The sequence below is a fragment of the Parasteatoda tepidariorum genome, chromosome 2 (genome assembly GCF_043381705.1).
Source record: "Parasteatoda tepidariorum isolate YZ-2023 chromosome 2, CAS_Ptep_4.0, whole genome shotgun sequence".
Taxonomy (NCBI): Eukaryota; Metazoa; Arthropoda; class Arachnida; order Araneae; family Theridiidae; genus Parasteatoda; species Parasteatoda tepidariorum.
The window spans coordinates 11,077,572-11,098,752 of record NC_092205.1 but is presented as its reverse complement, the minus strand read 5'-3'; the positions used below and the strand labels follow the sequence as shown (position 1 = coordinate 11,098,752).

The 21,181-nt window shown below is 28.1% G+C and overlaps 1 protein-coding gene across 2 annotated transcripts in view; it reads left to right on the top strand.

Annotated features, from left to right (window-relative positions):
* The first annotated feature begins 11,559 nt into the window (after nucleotides 1–11,559).
* The window catches only part of LOC122271711 (protein FAM117B), a 98,453-nt gene continuing 88,831 nt past the window's right edge, over nucleotides 11,560–21,181 (top strand). Inside the window, exon 1 of one of the 2 annotated variants that reach the window (XM_043053906.2) lies at nucleotides 11,560–12,084. In XM_043053906.2, the coding sequence (XP_042909840.1) occupies nucleotides 11,832–12,084 (253 nt within the window). In that variant the 5' untranslated portion in view covers nucleotides 11,560–11,831. The remainder of the gene's footprint in view (nucleotides 12,085–21,181) is intronic. The other variant, XM_043053902.2, reaches the window with a different exon arrangement.

Sequence of the window (21,181 nt, the reverse complement as noted above, 5' to 3'; positions counted from 1 at the left end):
AATACCTCTCGGGGGTACTGATCCAGATGTTTCCTTATCTTCTGGATTGGGTTCAAAATTACAAGGCTACGGAGTTGAGCATTAGTAGTCGTAAACCCAAAAAATTGGGTCGGCTGTTCAACGACGGTTATAAAAAAAAAATGGATTAACTATCCATTGATGTCCTTGATTTGAGAGCAGTCTTAAGTTGGTTTCTGAGAAAAACAAATATGGATTAACTATCCATTGATGTCTTTGATTTGAGAGCAGTCTTAAGTTAGTTTCTGAGTAAAAAAAAAATGGATTAACTATCCATTGATGTCTTTGATTTAAGAACAGTCTTAAATTAGTTTCTGGGTAAAAAAAAAAGAAAAGAGGATTAACTATCTATTGATGTCTTTGATTTGAGAGCAGTCTTAAGTTAGTTTCTGAGTAAAGAAAATATGGATTAACTATCCATTGGTGTCTTTGATTTGGGAACAGTCTTAAGTTAGTTTCTGAGTAAGAAAAATTGGATTAACTATCCATTGATATCTTTGATTTGAGAACAGTAGTCTTAAGTTAGTTTCTGAGTAAAACAAATATGGATTAACTATCCATTGATGTCTTTGATTTGAGAGCAGTCTTAAGTTAGTTTCTGAGTAAAAAAAAAATGGATTAACTATCCATTGATGTCTTTGATTTAAGAACAGTCTTAAGTTAGTTTTTGAGTAAAAAAAAAATGGATTATCTATCCATTGATGTCTTTGATTTGAGAACAGTCTTAAGCTAGTTTCTGAGTAAAAAAAAAATGGATTAACTATCCATTGATGTCTTTGATTTGAGAGCAGTAGTCTTAAGTTAGTTTCTGAGTAAAACAAATATGGATTAACTATTCATTGATGTCTTTGATTTGAGAGCAGTCTTAAGTTAGTTTCTGAGTAAAAAAAAATGGATTAACTATCCATTGATGTCTTTGATTTGAGAACAGTCTTAAGTTAGTTTCTGAGTAAAAAAAAAAGAAATGGATTATCTATCCATTGATGTCTTTGATTTGAGAACAGTCTTAAGCTAGTTTCTGAGTAAAAAAAAAAAAAAAATCCCAGCTCTGAATTGAGTTTGCTAAAGAAAACATCTGACAATAATGTTATGATCAGAAAAAGATCGGATCATTGACCGTTACATCTTGCGTTACGAATACTTGGCTACTCAATCACATTTTACACGATCAAAAGTCATGATTGCTGGAAGGATGGGATCGGAGAATAGAATTCTGATGAGGCATTTCGTGCGTTACTTCACTTTAACGCACAACTTCATCCAAATGCAACAACATGGTCCGGCAGTCCTGGAACCAGTTTACATGGAACGATAATAGACATCAACACGAATTTTTTTTTAATGTTATTATTATTTATTTTCTTTCCCTTTCCTTTATTATGCTGTGGGTGAAAAGAGGTCAAGATCGTGTTCGAATTTAATCCATGAGTGCTTGTTTTTTAAAGTCGAGAACAATGTATAGTGCCCCGATACGATCTGGTATTATAGCAACGTGAGGCACTGATGAAGGCACTTGCTTTGAAGTAATTGTATGCAGATCTTGTAGTATAAACATCACCTATTCAGATTATGAAACTCGGTTATTAGGAACATTATTTTAGCTTCCACTTTCCATCTCACAACGAGCGCTTGATTTTCCGATTTGGAAAGAAAATTAATGTGTTTTGAGAGAAGTTCAACGCCAAAAACCTTTTTTTGTTTATTTAGGTGAGATTCAAGACAAAGACGACATTCTTTTTTACATATTCCTGTGATGTATTTTAATATCTTCATTTTATAAACATTATAGATGTTTTTTTTAAATAAATGAAATATTTAAAATCAAAATTTTAGATCCATGGTAATTAGAATAAAGGAAATAATATTATGCGAACTATATACTATTATGGTTGATACTATTATTTCAAGTTTCTGGTAGTGGGGGTTGGCAGAACTCCAATCTCAGGTTGACAAAATCTCAATAATTATTGTATGGAACATAAAAAATATTGCTTAGCTGAATGTGCGGCTTCAGTTAATAAAAAAATTTACCACAAAAAATCGCCTATAGACGAAAATATACATTAGAAGCATAATAGTTCACAATTGGGTACTTGCACTTCAAGACGAAGAAGATCATGTATACCCCCATTTGTGGCCAATGACGACAGGGCCAGCTGATCGTTTTTTTATATTTGTTTATTTATTATTTTTTTACATATATATCGTCGTTGAACAGCCGACCCAATTTTGGATTTACGACTACTAATGTTCACCTCCGTAGCCTTGTAACTTGAACCAATCCAGAAGACAAGGAAACTCCTGAATTAGTTCCCCCCAGTGGTATTGATTTGTTATGAGAACATGGAGGACTTTGCGACTCGACAAATTTAACTTGCATCAGGCACCATTTACTACACGGGGAATCTTTGGCCGGCGGGGATCGAACCCACGAACTCTTGGACATGGGTCCAGTACCCTACCAACCAGGCGACCCAGCTGATCGTTTATAAGCAGAATGGAGTGGTAAAGTTTCTCCACTTAAGTTAGAATGTCAATAAACGTGAAGTTACTTAAATACAGCGCCGTATCGCACATCAAATTTGCTGAAATATAATTGTTTCTCGTCTACGTCTTTTACTTAACTTAGATTTATTATTTGTCTACATATTGTGACAGTGATATATTTTTGTTCTGTGTACCTGGCAATTTCGATGCATAACTAGTTCGTTCATGTTCTACGTGGCTCCTTGGGTTAAGTAAGAAATATATAGTGAAAAAATTAAAATCCTCGTGAAGGAATATGGAATGTGTCACTTAAGAGAATTGATACTTGACGGGCTTAGCTTACTCAAATAGAATGGATAGAACAGTTGCTATGTTGTTAAAGTAAACAAATGCCACGTTTCAACAACCAATCAGGATCGAGATACTCAGAATACGTCACTTGCAGGTGTCCCATTGAAATATCACGCATGTTAATGATGTTAACGTACACATTTATAAATTACGGAATAAAATTTTTTTTCTAGCTTGGAGAACGAAAATCTAAAACAAACTGATCTATAAGTGTAGAAAAACTGAAAGGTTAAAAGCGAATAGTTCATAACAACAAACAAAATGTTCCATGTTATGTTTCAAAAAACGTAACAATGAAAGAATGCTTTGGAGACGAGCCGACATATATGTTGTTTTATAAAATGCATAATTATTGTTTTCTATCAGCCAGTTTTTATTCTTAATGTCATTTTTTGCAATTCAAAATATCTTATTTCAATAACTTATCATGGACTAAAAATTTTAATTTCTTAAAGTGGAATTAGTTTTAAAGATTTCAATAACTGATTTCAATTCTTAAGATTTTGCGCTAAAAAACATTTTAAATGGATTTAACTTAGCAGCTAGCGAAGCAAGCGTGGAAGGCAAATAATATCTTTTATATAGCTGCAAAGCAAACCCTATAAAATTGCATAGCAATCTTTGGAGTTGGGAAGCGCCAGGGAACAAGGTGGTGGAGTTGACTAGTTTCATAAAATTAAGTTAAAAAAAAAAAATTTAAAGCATGCAAAGCAAATATTTATTACTTTGATACCTGAATAATAATAGGAAGGAAAGGGACTTTCGAATTACAGATCAATCCAAGTGAAAATAGAACACGAAGAATAATATTCCCTACCATCAATATCTAACTTTAACTCTATAAAAAGAAGCTGTGACAGCAAATCTTCTTTTCAATTTTCAAATTCAAACGACATAGTGAAAAGTGATTGTATGTATCTATAGAAGGGGAGGAATACATAGAATTCAAAAGCAAATAAAGCAAAAAGAAGGGAAACGGAGCAAAAAGATGGAAGATTCGAACCATCGGAATACAAATGATATCCAGAACAAAGTGAGAAGTAATGGGGCATCCAAAAGATCTGGTCTCCAACAAAGAGTGTGAGAAGAGGGATATTAATTTTCTAACCCTGGAAGAAAACATGAGAAATGACTGTATTTAATCATCTCGGACACGAGGATTTATTTTTCCTCAAATTAAAACAAATATAATATCGTCTGCGAGTAAACAGTTCGGTTTCTTTAGTTCTTTTTGTTTGTGCCAGAATGTGACTTTCTTCTGGATCGCGCTCGAGAACAGTTATTAATTTTGATAGTGTGAATAATGCTGATATTTTATTGCGATTGTGTTTGTTTTCATTCGGGTTTTCGCCTGCAATAGCTCATCATTCTAGGAAAACCGGTTTCAGAGGATAGGGTTGATTCAAGTTTCGTATTGGATTTTCATTATAGAGTTCAATTTATTATTATGGGATTTGAAGTTTATTTATTGAAGAAAGAATTGTTTTAAAAAAAAATTATTATTCTTTAAAGATTTTCTTAATTCTAGATATTTTCTGGTTTTTTTTTTAATCGACTAATGTTGGACATTATTTTCTAAAAAAAAAAAAAAAAANTAAAAAAAAAAAAAAAAAAGGTGAAAGAAATGTTTTAGCAATCGAACTTTTTATCATAACAATTCTTACAATTTTAAATAAAAGTATTATAATTAATCTTCTGATTACTGTAGCTAACAAGAAAGTAAACTTATAAACGCAATAAAGTATTTAAAAAAAAAATTCAATTAATTAAAAATGAACTTTTTTAGTCACTTTTATTTATTGTACAAAAAGTGATAAATTTTTACATTTATAAAGATTGTAGGATATTTTTATAGTGTATTTAACATTCTGTGCATGAAACAAAATCTATTTGATTCAAATACTAAACTATACTTAATGACACAGCGGCATGACAGCTCGTAGAAGGGCAAGGCCTACTGTGCCCATCTCAGCTTTCTTGGGCTCTGGGGTGCAGGAGCAGATGTTCCGTTTGGGTGGTCAGCCGAACGCGGAACCCCCAGTGTTTAGTTCCCAAGCATGCTTGGTACTCATTTATCGACCCACTGAAGGGATGAAAGGCTGAGTCACCCTTGCCCGGTTCGAGGATCGAACTCAGGACGTATGGCAGAAGAGCGCGAAACGCTACCAATCAGCCACTGGTCGTTCGTCAAATATTAATAAGGTGCTTATATACAGTAACGCTTTCCATAAAAATACTTGAATCGAATTTCTTACTTTTTTTATAATTTTTTATAGCAATTAAAAACGAGAATAAATCCAATTACTTTTTTACACACGAAATCGCTTTAAATAGACATTAAAACTGAAAAAAATATATATATTAAAATATTTTTTAAGCATTAAATTTATACCCGATGGTGTCCAATATATAGGACTATAGGAGGTAAAAAATACTTGAATTAATACTCATTCCGAGAAATACAGTTACTTCGGTTGTTTACTTGATAGTTAAACGGTTATTTCGATTTTTTTATTATTTATTGTTTGAATATTGTTTTGTTCCATTATTGTTAGTAATTTTGTTTTATTTACTATTATAAATCTACCAGTTTAATACATCGTCTAATGCTACTTCTAATTTTTTTTTTAAAATCAAAAATATGATGAATTTTCATAGCCTTCCTTCCTTCCTTCCTCAATGGCACGACAGCCCCTGGTGGGCCCTGGCCTTCTCAATCAACTTCCTCCAGGCCTGCCTCTGCCTGGCAGTTGTCTTCCAGTTTGAGACTTTTAAGACTGAAAAGTCTCTTTCCACGCAGTCGGCCCATCTCAGCTTTGGTCGACCTCTGGGCCTTGATCCGATGGGCTGAGCCGAAGAGATTATGTTTGTCGAACGCTCTCTGTTCATTCGAATGATGTGACCAGCCCATTTAATTCTTTGGATTTTTACATACTTGACAACATCAGGCTCTCTAAGGGCCCGATAGAGTTCTGAGTTTGAACGTCTGTACCAAGTACCATCAACTTGTTTGCCCCCAAAAATGGATCTTAGGATCCGACGTTCGAAGATTCCCAAGGAATTCTCATCTTTCTGTGTTGTTGTCCAAGTTTCTGAGGCATATGTTAGGATAGGTCTGATTAAGCATTTATAAATTAACATTTTAGTATCTCTTTTTAGTAGGTTTGATTTTAAATATTTTTTTAATCCATAAAAACATTTACTTGCACTATTGATTCTTCTTTGTATTTCGGGTGCGATATTGCCATTAACGTTGACTTCAGAACCAAGATAAACAAAACTGTTTACTTTTTCAAACTTGTATACACCAATTTGCAAGTGAGTTGTAGAATCAGTTATTTTGGTGCATTGCATGTACTTGGTTTTCTCCTGGTTAATAGTGAGATGCATTTTTTCTGCCTCTTTTTCCATGGATAGAAAAGCTTGCTTTAAGTCAGATTGTGTTCGCGCTATGATGTCAATGTCATCGGCCCTGCCAGTAGCTATGCTACCGCCGGCATAGCTCTCGGGATCGACAACACACACAAACCACACCACCACGATAAGGTGCGAACACCGACGGGTGGATTTTCATAGCCTAGCTGCCGTAAATGAGTAACCTACCTAAGAAGTTGAGAAGGCTCTCATAATTACTCTGAAATGAGTATTTTTGTTTTAAGTGACTTATATTTATTAATTGTTACTCATATTTATAGGTTGGGGTCATCAACTCATGGTATCTAGTGATCTGAAAAACCTGGAAAAGTCAGAGAAATTTTGCAATCCCAAGAAAACCAAAAGAAATGTTCAGATTTAGTTTTCTTTTATGGACTATCGAGATATTTATGATAATAGGGCAAAATTTGCTTAAATTTCTTTGAAACTCTATAGAAAAGTTTCAAAGAAAAAAAAATTTTTTTTTTAGTCTATGTTACGAAGTGTTTTGTCAAATGTGACATTATCAGGGACTATGTAAGAAAATGATAAAAACAAAAGATATTTGTAAATATCATATACTCTACTATAAATCATCATGATCTATTGATATTACGTATAAAATTCAATCGCTTAAAAAATAAAAAAAGAGTAAAAATTTCAAAGCATGTTGATCAAATTGGCAAAATATGGATAAATATTAATTAAATAAAAAGGGAAAAGGAGCAGAAAAGAAATAGGTATATTACCTGTACTTCAAGGAACTACTACCCTAAACATTTTAAGGTTATTATTTTTAGCAGTTATTTTTATGTTAATGTAATTATCATAGAGGAATGATATATGTTTTTTATATTTAATTTTTCGTATATACTAAGGCATAATAAATTTTAAAACTTTTAAATCTGTTACAAAGTTATCTCAGTTCTAGAAAGTAAACTATTGAAAAGAAAATTTAAAAAAATAATTAAGAAAACTTTTAAAAAATTATAAAGTTCAAACCATGTATTTAGTAGATTTTTTTTCATTGAATGACACATAATAAAATTTTAGAACTATAAATGATTATGCAATTAACTTATGGAGTTTCTGGAGTTTAAATCATTCTTTCAAAAAAAATATTTTTTGGAAAAATTTTCAATTGTCCAGACAATTATAAATCATATATTTTTGTATTTTTGGTTTAAATTGACTCTTACTATATAATTTATAGTAAATACTTGCTTAAATCATTAGTGACCTTAGTATCTTTTAAAAGATAATTATTTAATTTTGTAATATTTCATTTTGCTTCGCTAAATAACTATTTTGTGTGTGTGGGGGGGGGGAAAGTTTTCAAAAAACTTAACTAAAAGATATTGAGAAAACCTTGAGAGTCAGTTACAGAAAATTATGTAAAATTCCTAATTGATGAATAAAATTTTTTTTTTCAATGAAAGTGCAATTTAGTTTGAGTTTGAATTTTTGAAATAACTTGACAAAAATCAGAAAGAAGAACGTCTTGAGTTTTAGAATCATGCGCTTCAACTAAGGCAGAACCATATGTTTTACGTCAAAATGTAATCTTAATCAAGCCCACATTCAGTCAATTTGTAATTTGAGTGTTGTATTATTAAGAAATATTTCTGAACTGAGAATTTAATGCTTTAAAACCATAATATACGGGCTTTTGTTTGGTAAGTTTTGTGGTAAAATTTTTTTGTTTTGTATGAAGATGTTCAGTATGCTTATCTTAAAGCACTTGCTTTGAGCTTATTCTTGAGTACCTTATACACGCATACTCTACTATTTGTAACAAATATAACATAAAATCATTGCTGAAAGTAATTATAACATCAGATGAAACAAATTTATTATATAGTTAAATAATTAAACAGATTATAACTTATTACAAATCGCATAATTATTACTTATTAATTAAAACACAATGCTCTTTTACGAAAAATGGACGTTTAATTCAACTAAATTCAAAATAATAAAAAAATATTGATATTTCCGACTTCTTCGTAAAAGAAAAAATAAGCGCTTTTGAAAGTAATAGCAAAATTAAAGAGAATTCAAGCTCTTTTGAAAATAATAATAAAATTGAAGAAATTTTAAGCTCTTTCAGATGTAATAATAAGATTTCGAAAAATTCAAGGTTCCTTAAAAGTATTAATAAATAGAAAATTCAAGCTCTTTGTAAAATAATAATAAAAGAAAACTCAAGTTTTTTTAAAAGCAATAATAAAATTAATTCGTGTGCTTTTAAGCGTAATAGGTTTTACTTTAAACAAAGATTAAATTTTTTTTTTAAATTTAGACATCTTTATTGACTTAATTCAAATTTCTAATTTTTCACCTTTTTATCTAAGCGTATTTTTTTGCTTAATTTTACACGTGTTTTTGAGAATATTTAATCGGCTAGACTGCTATTTTAGTTTATCATCCGAATCCGATTGTGTTATGATAACCCTTCGTCCTATTTTTCGTCTCCTTACAAAAAAAAAAAAAAAACTAAACTGACTCAATTGAGAAGTTTTTAGGCTGTTAGATTAACAGATAACACAAATAGGTATTCAAGGAAAAACAAACATTTACGTGTTGCCTAATAGCATAATGCGATAAGTGATAGTGCCTTAATTTTTTATCTTTATTTTTTATTCTTTATCAAGAAACGTAACTGATATGTTCCTTTTTGATTATTGATTTTATCATCCTCCTGATGTTATTAATTTGTGATGTTTACGATAAGAATTATGAATAGAATGTAAAATTCTTTAAATTATGAGAATGTTAAAAAAAAAAGAGATTGTAAATGTATGCAATGTCGTGAAATAATTATTTATATATATATATTTTAAAACAGGTATTTGATCAAGTTAATTCGTTTTGTAGAAAAGTAAAGTTAAAAAAAAACAGAAAAAAAACAACAAAAAAAACGAAATATTAAAAATCTAGTCATGTAACATTTCAAAATGCGTTTAAAAATCCAATTATCTAAAAAGGTTTATCTTTCTTTACTTTTTTAAATATATATAAGTCATTTCGCTGTAAATAAGACTAATGTTATTTTCAATATTTTATCACTTAAATTGCATACTAACTGTCTCAAGTACTTACGGACACGATAAATTAATTATAGCCATTTTTATTACTTAAATTACACGTAATTAAGGAAGGATGGGCTTGTTTGGTAATGTAGACGGAGGGAATTATTCTGCTATTTATCAGACAAATTATATCTGAAAATTTAAACCGACTCAAAAAACTGTTTTACACTTTTATATGCAGTGGCATGATTATGCTCTTGGTTGTCTAATAGAAATTTAAAAAATTAAGTTTTTACGTTGGAAAAATAAATTTATAATTTGCTTCTTAAGAGCAACTTTCGACTATTGTTATTCATTGTTTTATATTGTAGGAGAACTAATAGAGTTAAGCTGTTCATGATTATCTTGGTTATATATTTTAACAGTCAGTTTTGATTTGATTTTTAGTTTTAAATAACCAATAATGGACGTAAACTATCAGATGATTCGATGGGGCCAGTGTAATACATAGTTCTGGATTTAATATAGGCATAGCCATATTGAGCTTTCTGCGATTGTGAGGGTTAATAACTACATAATACATGAATTATTTGTTAATAAATTAGATTGATTTTGTAAAGCAATTTTTTTATTTTAAATTTTTTTTCAAGATTGACATTCAACTTCTATTGAATTCTATATATTATTATTTAGAGAAAGTTTGGAGGGAAAAACTTATTTCTCTAATGCATTTTAAGATTTTTTATTCAAAATGTTGATTACCTATGGAATTTGATCTCTTTAAATAGCAATAATAAAGCTAACCACCGAAATTCTTAGTATGTTTCATTCACATAATTACTATGTTACTATGTCTCTTAGTTAACATTTAATACCTATTTGTCTAATTACTTATACGTTTAAAGACAAATTCCATTTAATTAACATTTATTTTCTGAATAATTATTAAAAAATAGATTTCTAACGGGAAAAATTGTGTGTCTGAATCAGATTTTTACTTGGTTGGAACAGCGTTCAGTTTTCAGTTGCATAAATTAATATGTATGGCTTAGCATTAATTAAAATAAAAATTGTCTTGAATATTTATATGCGAAAGTACTTTTTTTTATTAAAATTATTTATAGCTTGATTTTTGTAACAATTGTTTTTTGTTTGCAACAATTGATGAAATAATCGATTTTATGATAACGTGGTCAAAAATAGCAACTATTTGAAGGAAAAAAATATCGTAACAAAAAGTATACGTTGAAATTAGTTTTTGTACCGTTTAAATAATAAAGACAAAAGTTTTAATTTTTCGAAGAACAGAACACTATATATATTTGAAGTGATATATAGTAAACAATGTTGGCAAATTAATTAACGTTTTTAATGTGAATTATTTCTATTTTTTTATTGGTTCATTCAAGTTGCATTTCATAATAATATTTATTCACAACATTATATTTATTTATTCTAAATCTACTCAAGAGTAACGAATGTTAACTTAATTTTCATTACCAATTATGCATTTTAATGTAAGATAATTTCTATTGAATTGTACTTTGCATTCATTATTTTTCTTTAAAACTTTTTCTTCTTAATTTTAGAGAAAATTAAAATGGAAAATACAATTCCCAATACACTTGCTACCATTTTACAATTAGATCATTGCACATTCAGAGAAATGTACGCCTAACATTTGTAAGGGATAATGCTTAATACTGTAAATAATCAGGCTAATTTCAAGTTTTTTTTTTAAGAGAATTTCTTTTAAATTTATTATTTTGATATTTTAGTTAAAAGTAGTAATTGTTAACACTAATAGTTAATATCTAACTAATAGTAATAGTTAATTATCTAACATTATTAAAGATAAATTTTATAATAACATTAAATGCGTAAACCGAATTTCCTTCGATTCTTAAATTTATTATTTTGATATTTTAGTTAAAGGTAGTAATTATTAACACACCAATAACAACAGCTATTTTTCTAACATTATTAAAGATAAATTTTATAATAACATTAAATGCGTAAACCGAATTTCCTACCATGATGTTGTGTATTTTTTAACAGAACCAATGTGTGCAAATAAAATTTCAAACATAAAACTTAATATATATGTATACTTTTTTTTTTAATGCCGTAGAGCATTCTGCGAAGAGCAACATCAGCTATTTCTTGGAATTTCACCATAATCCAGGCCTCAGATGTACTGAGGCGGAGTTTGGCGGCATTTCTTCTTTCGATGAAGCTGTGTGATTGATGTTGGCGAGAAAGCTATCTCCAGCAACCCTATATTCTACTACATCCATCCATAGATGCTGTAAACTGCACGTACGATTTTGACAGGCAGAGAGCGGTCCGTAGTAGTAAACTTGATAGGCGGAGGAAGCGCTAGCACTCCTCTAAAAAGACTATAATGTTCTCTAAGCACCGGATTAGGGAATATTACACCACCATTTTAGGACTTGATAGCTAATTAATAAATTTAGGTTTTTCTTTTTTCTCTTGATGAATGCATGAGCTTGTAAGGTAAATTAAAATATGTCGAGCCAACAATCGCAAAGAGTTCGAAAAAATGTTTCACCCGGTGGAGCTACAAAGCAAGGTCCTATCAGGGCTACAGTACCTTTATCCCTGATGCAAACCTGTAGTCCAACGAGATGTCTAAAAAGTAGTCCTTCTAATTCACCACCAGTTAATTGGGCTAACGAAGGAAGCAAAGTCAAAACAAGACTGTCTCCTGATAATCGGATATCGCCAGAAACCCAGTCCACTACCTCTCCTGTATATAGAGGTAAGATAATTTCTTGTTTATTGTTATGATGTGACACTATATAAGATGGTAGTAGAAACTTTTCTAATTAAAATTGCATTAAGCTCTGCAATTCGTAGTTTTTTTCTGCTAGAAGAAATATCGTCTGCTCATATTTTTGGATTGGGACTTCTTGATTAATTTATTTCCGAAAATAATGATAAAATTAATGATAAATTTCTGCAAAACATTAAATGTTTTCTTAACTACTGCAAAACTATAATGTCCTTGAATGCATATTTATTTCATAGCCAATGTTTGTAAACTTAGATTCACAAGACAATCAAAATAAACGTTCCATGATTAAAAATTTGCTCGTCTCTCTCTATATTGCTTTGTCGAAATGGAAACTAATAACAATTACGTACAATTTTGCATTTTATGTAAAAAGTGTAGGTTTTTCTGAAAATATAGAAATTATGTCAAGTTAAATAATAAAAAAAGAAAGAAAAAAAAAACAATAATAACGACGATCGTTCTATAGACGCCATATTTGATCGCTGAGTTTTCAAGACTTTTTAAGTGAGAAATACTTTAATTTACGTTAATATCATTTATACTTAATTAATTTAATCAATATATATATCATTTAACAATGAATGGGTTACTTTATAATTAAAATTAATGTTGCTAAATTATATTTCTACAATCAAGTTTCCTCTTTTCCTGATTTATCAGATATTTTGCATATAGTATTTACAACTAAATCAATTGAATTTTCTTTGCTAAAATTTATTACAAAAATTAGCCATTATCTAATTTAGAGTCAAGCTAGTTTACCTAAAAAATTCGCTGATTTCTATAAACAGTTCATGATCACATTGAATTCCTGAAGTTAAATTAAATGGTATTAATTGTAATAATTTTTTACCAATAATAATTAGGGTTGTAATTAAATAAGGATGTTTATAATTCATTATTTTATTTCTAGGTAATTAAGTGATTATTAGGCATAAGTGGTTAGTTTATTTACTCTGTTAATCTTTTGTTTGTTAATTTAAAAGAAATAGATTATTTTTATTTCAAAATTATTGTTTATGCTGTAGCATTTCATTTGTAAACTTTTTAAGCTTAAAAATATAATAATAAAATAAGCTTAAAGTAAACGGTTAGGCTTAATTCATTCTTTATGCTATGTTATTAAAAATGTTTTCTTTCTTTTCCTTTAATAAAAACAGTTTATTATAATTTGTTGAACTAATTTTCTTACTAATATTTTTAAGTTTATATTGCAATAAAAAGTCACATTTTTTTATGGCATTTCTCATAAATGTTTTTTATTAATTTTTTCAAATTATTAAATTTGTATTTCTAAGCTGCAGATATGAATAAGTTACTCACTCAAACATTCTAATAAGTAAGCTATTAAAACCTATACCTTGCTAATTTTTGTAATTCTCTAGTTGCATTTAGACTAATAAATAAAGTTGTATTAAACTTGAACTCTACACACTTAAACAAGAGTAAAAACAATAATCAACATGTATAATGACAAATTATGTAATTATGTAAAATGTATTAAACTTAAGTGTGTTTTATCTATTTCTGCATTTAAAAATTTTTATTTTCCATTTTGTCTTGTTATTAATTTTGTTCCATAAGAAATTCTATATCTACATTTAAGCTTGTAATTAAAATAGTTTGTTGCAGTGTGTTCATGAAATTTTTATTATATTGTAATTTACAAATAATTCACTTTAAAATTTAAGTAATGGTTCAAATTTCATTTATAGTAACTATAAAATATATTTCAAGTTTCATTTAATAAAATATTTTAAGAGCTTTTTTTTCTCCTGTTCATCAGAATTTTTTTTTTCCAAATAAGGAAACAAAGAATATATTTTTTGTCAAGTTTCATATTTTTTAAAAAAATTGTGCATGTATGTTTTAAATGGCTTCATAATAAATTTACAAATATTTATTATATGATTTTATTATTCATATTTTTTAGACATAATTTTATTGAAATTCTTTTATGTATTTTTTTTACCATTTTTACTTCGACACATTGCATATGGTTATAAGAAATTATTTCTTCAGTCTCTGCTTAAATTTTAATTCTTTTTATTTGTTCAAGTTCTCCCATATTTATTTGTTACAGTACCTATAGCTAATGAAGAAAATTTGACTCGAATTGTAATTGTTTGTAAAGATTTATTACATGGTTATTTTTTATAATTGAAATAAGTTAAATTTCCTTTAATTTTTTAAAAATAATGTAGCTACATGTAGTTATTTTTTGTAAAAATTATTTTCTTTAAATATTTTTTATTTTTATTTGATAATAATTTTATTTGAAGAAGTGTAAACAATGTATAAAAATATAGTTTAAATAAAAATTAATAGTTTGTTTTGATGAATTTTCTATAAACTTTCCTTGTTTCTTTTTCCTAACAATATGCATTTAATGATACGGTTTTGTATTTGTTATAAATAATTAGCCAAATATTTAATAAAAGAATTTAGGCAGACAGAAACAAAAACAAAATGGATTTGTATGGTTTGGATTTGTATTTGATGGATTGTTCTAGGTAGTAGTGTTAGTAAAATTTTTTTTGTGAGAAGTGTAAAGATATTCGTAATTGAGAGTTGCTGATCTATTTTCTGTTTTAATATTTTAAAAAATTAATATAGCTCTTTATTATGATTATAGCTATTAAACCTGTATTTTGAAGAAATAGTATGTAACAATGAATTTATGTATCATGTTATTATTTCTCATCTATGTTGTCTTTTCTGTTTGGGGTGTCAAATTTTATGTAAGCATCTTTATCTTCTCCCCTTGTTGGAAAAATAAGAAAATATTAAGGTACAAATCTGTCTCCCCCCCCCCCCTTTTTTTTNTTTTTTTTTATTTTTATTGCTTTGATTTTTACTATAGTAATCTAATTTAAAAAATTTTGCTATTTACATGCAAATAAAAGATAACTTCAACTTCATATAAAACAAACTTTTTGTATTTATTCTTTTTTATAAAATTTTGAATTTTGTTTTTGTATGTAAAACTCTTGATCCCAGAAACCCATTAAAGAAATTTTCTTATCCCAAATGTACTATTTTGAAATTTTCGCTAGCGTAATTTATTCCATATTTTTCAAAGTTTTTTTCTTTTTGAATTTAAACAAAAGTTTTGAAATAAAGGTATGTTATGTAAGAATTTTTAGCTCAATGAAAGTCCCAATTTGTAAGTTAGATGTCAAATAAAGAATAAATTATTTAGACAATTATTTTTTGAATATAGAATTATTCAGACAAAAAAACAAACAAATAAATAAATAATTAAGTGATATCACATGAATAACTTTGAGCAGAACAAGTCTTTGTTATCATTATTTATTTAGGCCAACTTTATATAACAGCGAATTGCTTTATACACAGCTGATGGAAAGTTAGAGGTTTTACATAGGTTTATTTTTTTATTTATTAGTCTATTGTGACAAAATAATAATTTACATATATTATCCCATCTTATACCTAACCATATACCTTGTTATTTATTCATTTTTTTGTTGGTAAAAACCTTTAATGTTTAAGACATTTTAAAAAATATCACAACCATAAATTCGTATTTATAAGTTAACTGCATAAAAATGTTTTTGACTTAAATCTGTGCTTTATTTTGCTTTAAAGAAAATCAGAAAATTAAAAATAATGATTTATAGAATTCGAGTGGTTTAAGTCATTAGTCATGTGCTATAATTTTTACTTTTTCAATGTTAATCTGATATTATAAAAATAATTTTTTTTAAAAATATTCATTTGTTTTGCTTTCTTTTAATCCATCGAAAGTTAATTACCTTTTTTTAGTTTAATTATGTACTGAGCAACAAACCCCCCTCTTCTTTTTATTTACAACATATTTACAAAAATGCCCATTTTGGCTAAATCTTTTAGAAAAACACTACAAAATGTGCAAGAATTGAGATAAAACCACTGTTGCTGGTGAAATGTGAGTTAACTATTTTAAATTGATTTGATTTTTGGCTGAATGTCAACAATAATTTTTTTCAATATTCCTTTTGATTTTTTTTAATGATTTTGTATTTGAATAAGCAGATCAACTTAAGACTGTTAGTATTATATACAGATATTTTTATGTTCGGTTGCTATCAGGGAAGCTACCCAAGCGTAATGGGCACTAGGCCATTAAAATTTTTGGGGCCCTTAGATAAAAAAATTTTCTTGTAAATTTTTTGTTTATTCAAATATAAAAGTATTTATCTATCTTTTCATTTAAGAAAGCATATTTGAAATAAAAGTAAATAATAATAAATTAAATTTTACTTAATTTTATAATATTGGAACTAAAAAATAATAACATTTTGAAAAGATTTGAAAAACCTTCATTTTTTCTTCATTTTTTAAAATTTATTTTCAAAAAATCCATTTTAAGGGAGCCCCTCATCATTGGGGGCCCCAGGCCATGGCCTACTGGGTAATCCAGCCTTGGTTGCTATGATAACTGGTGTTCGTAGGGGGCTGCATCCCATAAGGCTCATGCCAAAATCCGTTTTAAATTATTAAATTATGATTAGTTGAAATAAAGATAAAAATAAAGTCAGCAGTTCAGATTATAAATTGTTAATAAAAATACATGTAGCTGTGAATGATTTTTTAAAGTACGGAGTTCCCAAAAGACCGCCCTTAATGTGTATTTTTAGAATCCTGTATCAAGATTCAAATCAAAAACGGATACACATTGGAGAACGCAAATTTTTTTAGCAAGAAAAATCTAAAAATAATATCAAAATCTGACAAAATACAGTAGGAGAAGGTGGATGTACTAAACATCAAAAATCTGTTTGACATCAGATTTCCCCACAGTGATTTGTCAAATACTTTTATTCCCTCCTTTAAATATTAATTTTAGACCTGTAATATCTATGCTTTTGTTTTCATTCTTGATAAAGATTCTAAGACTACATATTTAAGGGTGCTCTTTTCAGAACATTCCAGGTACTTCTAAAGTTTACAATGCTTAGAGTATGCAATTAGTTGCACAGTATTAGTCATCTTTCATGGAATGCAATTAAGTTGCATAAATTAGAAATTATTTTAAAAAATTTGTATTTCTTTTTGCAATTATTTCTCAATTTTTTTAACTCTCATAACAGAGAAATACTTCATAAATTACATAAAGAAGGCTTAAATGAAAATTGGAAAGTTTAATTTAATCCTTTCAAGTGTAAAACGTATCTTAACTGAATTATGGCTCAATTTTGGAATGTTTGCAATTTACATTTATATTTTATTGCTCTTAAATAAGCTTTTAATCCAGTATTTAATGTTTTTCTTATGTGTAATAAACCTTAATCTTATATTAAATAATCTTAAAGAATTATGGAAATTATGTGAAAAGACTCCTAATTTTATTAAATGATTTTTAGAAAAATATACATAATGATTTTAAGTCTTTCATATTATTTAAATTAATTGATAATTACCCAGCTACTGCATAGCGTTTTATATTTCAGTTACAAAACATGTTTTTAATAAATGTGTTTTTCTAAAATAATTGTGAGCAAATTTAATTTTGACAGGTGCATTATTTTAGTGTATTACTCTCATTGGGAAACTCTAATATTAGTTGAATTATATTCTGATTGTTTGTTATCACTTTTAAGCCAAACATTTTTATAATTTTCAAATATAGAGATTGTGAAGTAATAGAAATTTATTTTTTATTAATTATGCCATTTTAAAACTACATCTAGTGACACGTTGTCCCATTTCTTGCATTTTAAGGATACCTAAATAGTTTTTGGTTAAAACACAAACCCTTGTTTTCAAGTTCTATCAAATAAAAAAATGAAGTCTGATGAATAAGGTGGCCAGTTTTGTGCTCTAAGAAAGTTAAGAAAATCTGTGTTGCATCCCTCGTGAGTGTTTTAACTTTGTGTAGTACTAAAACAGAATCTCGTTGAAATGGTTATTTTTTTAATTTTCTTGGTATTTTTGTGACCAAGGAAAGATAACATCTTTGCGGTTATTTGCAGAGGTTGCCTTTTTGGCGATAATATCTGTTTCGGCTAAAATGGTCGACGGGATAATCCCAAAGTACCCTTTATAAACTTATCCATATTTATTTACCCTGTACAAATTACAAAATCAGACGTCCTCTATTAAGTTTTAAATTATGTTCAATATTACATGTTACATGCAAAATGTAGAGGTACAATTTTATTCAAATGTATACAGACTAATTAAGTAAATACAATTTTATATTATCAAATTTACATCTTTTGTGGAAGGGGTGAAATCTGCTTGGTTGGTAGCCTAACTTTCATTGTAAATTAATTTACTCAAGAAACTGCTGAGCATGATTTCGTATGAAAGTTTTTATAATAATACAATAGCTCGTTTTAAAATTCATTGTTAGCTGCAATGTAAAGTAGAAAGTCAATTTTCTTTGTATAACTAATGGTCTGTTTGCAAATAGTAAATAGTATAATCTGGCAACATTCCAACTCTAGTTGGTGGACTATTTGCTTTCACTAATCGATATATTCAAAACTATTAAGAGATTTGATAAATGTGTAATGTGAAATCATCGGAAACATTAGCGTTTAAATTTAATTTCGTAATGATCAAGTACTTGTTACAGTATGTATAGTTGAATAACATTTCCCTGAAATCTAAGTATTGAACGCTTTCCGTTAAAGGCTGCACGTGTTGTTTCCCACTCCCTCGCTAATGATGTTATTGTCGTACTATTTTTATCTCTGCGTCCTATCTCAGATGCATAACAGATACTAGTTTTAAAGAGATAATTCTAACTGATTTCTACTCCGGTTGTTACAGAGGATTCAAACAATGATTATGGAATTTTTTTAAAGGTCGCATAATAATTAGATTTCGTGGTTTATTAACTACATTTTTGTGCATGTTTTTGATGTGACTTGTTATTTATGTTTATTCCGTGAGAATTCATGAGTTGGAGAGCATAATTAACTCTTTAAATGGCTGTATGCCGGAATATCGTTCAAATAGAGGATTTTGGAACGTTGTTCCAGCTCTAAATTACTTGGCATGAATGATTTTTAATGAAAGTGCCTCCCACCTCTACTGGTTCGAAAAAGCTATTCCTTCTAAATAGGTTTATGTTGCTAACAATTTTAGTTTTCACAAAATGTTTGTCGCTTCGCCACCGCCCCCCTCTTAAAAATTGAAATTTGTCAAATCAATAAAATAAAAAGCCACAACTGTGATTAGGATTTTTCTGAAAACAAAGGCTGACAACTGTTAATATTTTCTAAAAGTATAATCAGTTCAGTTTTAAAATGATTTAAAATAAGTTTCATAAATATGAAATAATTTAAACAAAAATAATAGAACTATGGACAATCTGCAAAATTGTGTAAATTAGAAGAAAATGCTCAAAAGATGTTACTAAAATTTTATATTGAACTAATCAATCAATGAAGTAATAAATTGTACTTTTCTTTATTTGTCTATGTTACTACGTTTCATATTTATTGTATTATATATTATTGATTTTTATGGTGATGAATGCAGTCATTTTAAAAGGTGTGATTTGACGTCCACTTCAATATTCTGAGTTAATTCATTTACGCTCCTCCGCTTAAAAAGGATTTTCTATGCATCTCTCAAATCCTTATCTATATGCGAGAGTTAGAGTTCTTAATTAAGTTCTTAATTGAGTTGAAATCTTAATTATACAGTAGGGAACCGATTATCCGGAACGATCGGGTCGGGACCATCGCTATTTAAAAAGAAGAAAAAACGAAGTAATACACTAATGATTATTTCCAAAATGATAGTAAGGTAAACATCTTTCCAAAAAGAAAGAAAAATCCTAAAATCTTATGAGGAAAAAAATTTTTTTTTTTTTAAAAATGGTGGGAAAATTTACGAATTTCGTTCCGGTTTTTTGGTTTTTCGGTTTTCTGATTTCCGGATAACGGGTTCTGTACTGTATTTAGATTCAATCAATAACCCATTATGTAATATTTTGGTTTACTTTATGAAATTAGTATTTAAAGTAAAATGTCATTGAAAAAGAAATAAAATTTTTTTTAAATATAATTTTTCTTGTAACTATATATTTAATAAATTATAAAAAAGAAGTACCTAAATAAAAAAGCACCCTTTTGTCCCCCAAATAATCTTTTGCAGCATTTATGTCAGTTCCTTTTAGTTTTCAAAGAAAAGAACATAATTCGCTTATATTTTTTATTTTCAGCCTCAACAAAAAAAAAAAAAAAAAAAAAAAAAATCATAACTAGGCTAGTTACAGCTCCAGGACTCCAAATTTAACTATCGGACATAAAATCAAATTAAGATTTTTAATGATAAAACGATTTAAAAGTTTAATTCCTTTTTTTTTTTTTTTTAAAGCATTTTCAAACTAAATCCTTCATAGGTTAATACGTTCTCAATTGTCTTTATATATTTAAGTTACAGAGAAAAGAAGGTTGATCAGTTAAAAATCCATGGTAAAAAAAAGTTAATCGTTGATCTAAAATTAATCGTCAAACAGCAAAACAAAATACAAAACATATTAAATATCCAAAACAGTCAATAGCAGTTTTTTTTTAAATGCAGCGAGAAAAACTTAATATTTTTGCGCTTTTAGTTCGATAATTTTATTGTTCAATAAATTTTAACTTATGCAGGCTTGCCAACTTCTTTGGCTTTTTGCCGGAGATTTTCCCCATGTATTTAAAATGGTTGAAGAAATTTTATTTTAACATTTCATTTACAGATACAGTACAGAACCCGTTATCCGGAAATCAGAAAACCGAAAAACCGGAATGAAATTCGATAAATTTTCCCGCCATTTAAAAAAAAAAAATTTTTTTTTCCTCATAAGATTTTAGGATTTTTCTTTTTTTTTTTTTGAAATATGTTCACCTTACCATTATTTTGGAAATAATCATTAGTGTATTACTTCATCGTTTTTTCTTCTTTTTAAGATTATTTCCAAAAAAAAATTATTTTTAGTTGGGTTTAACAATAAAAAAACGGCTTTTTGTAGCGATTCAGAAAACCGGAAAAATCAGTTATCCGGAATAGCGATGGTCCCGATCGTTCCGGATAATCGGTTCCCTACTGTATT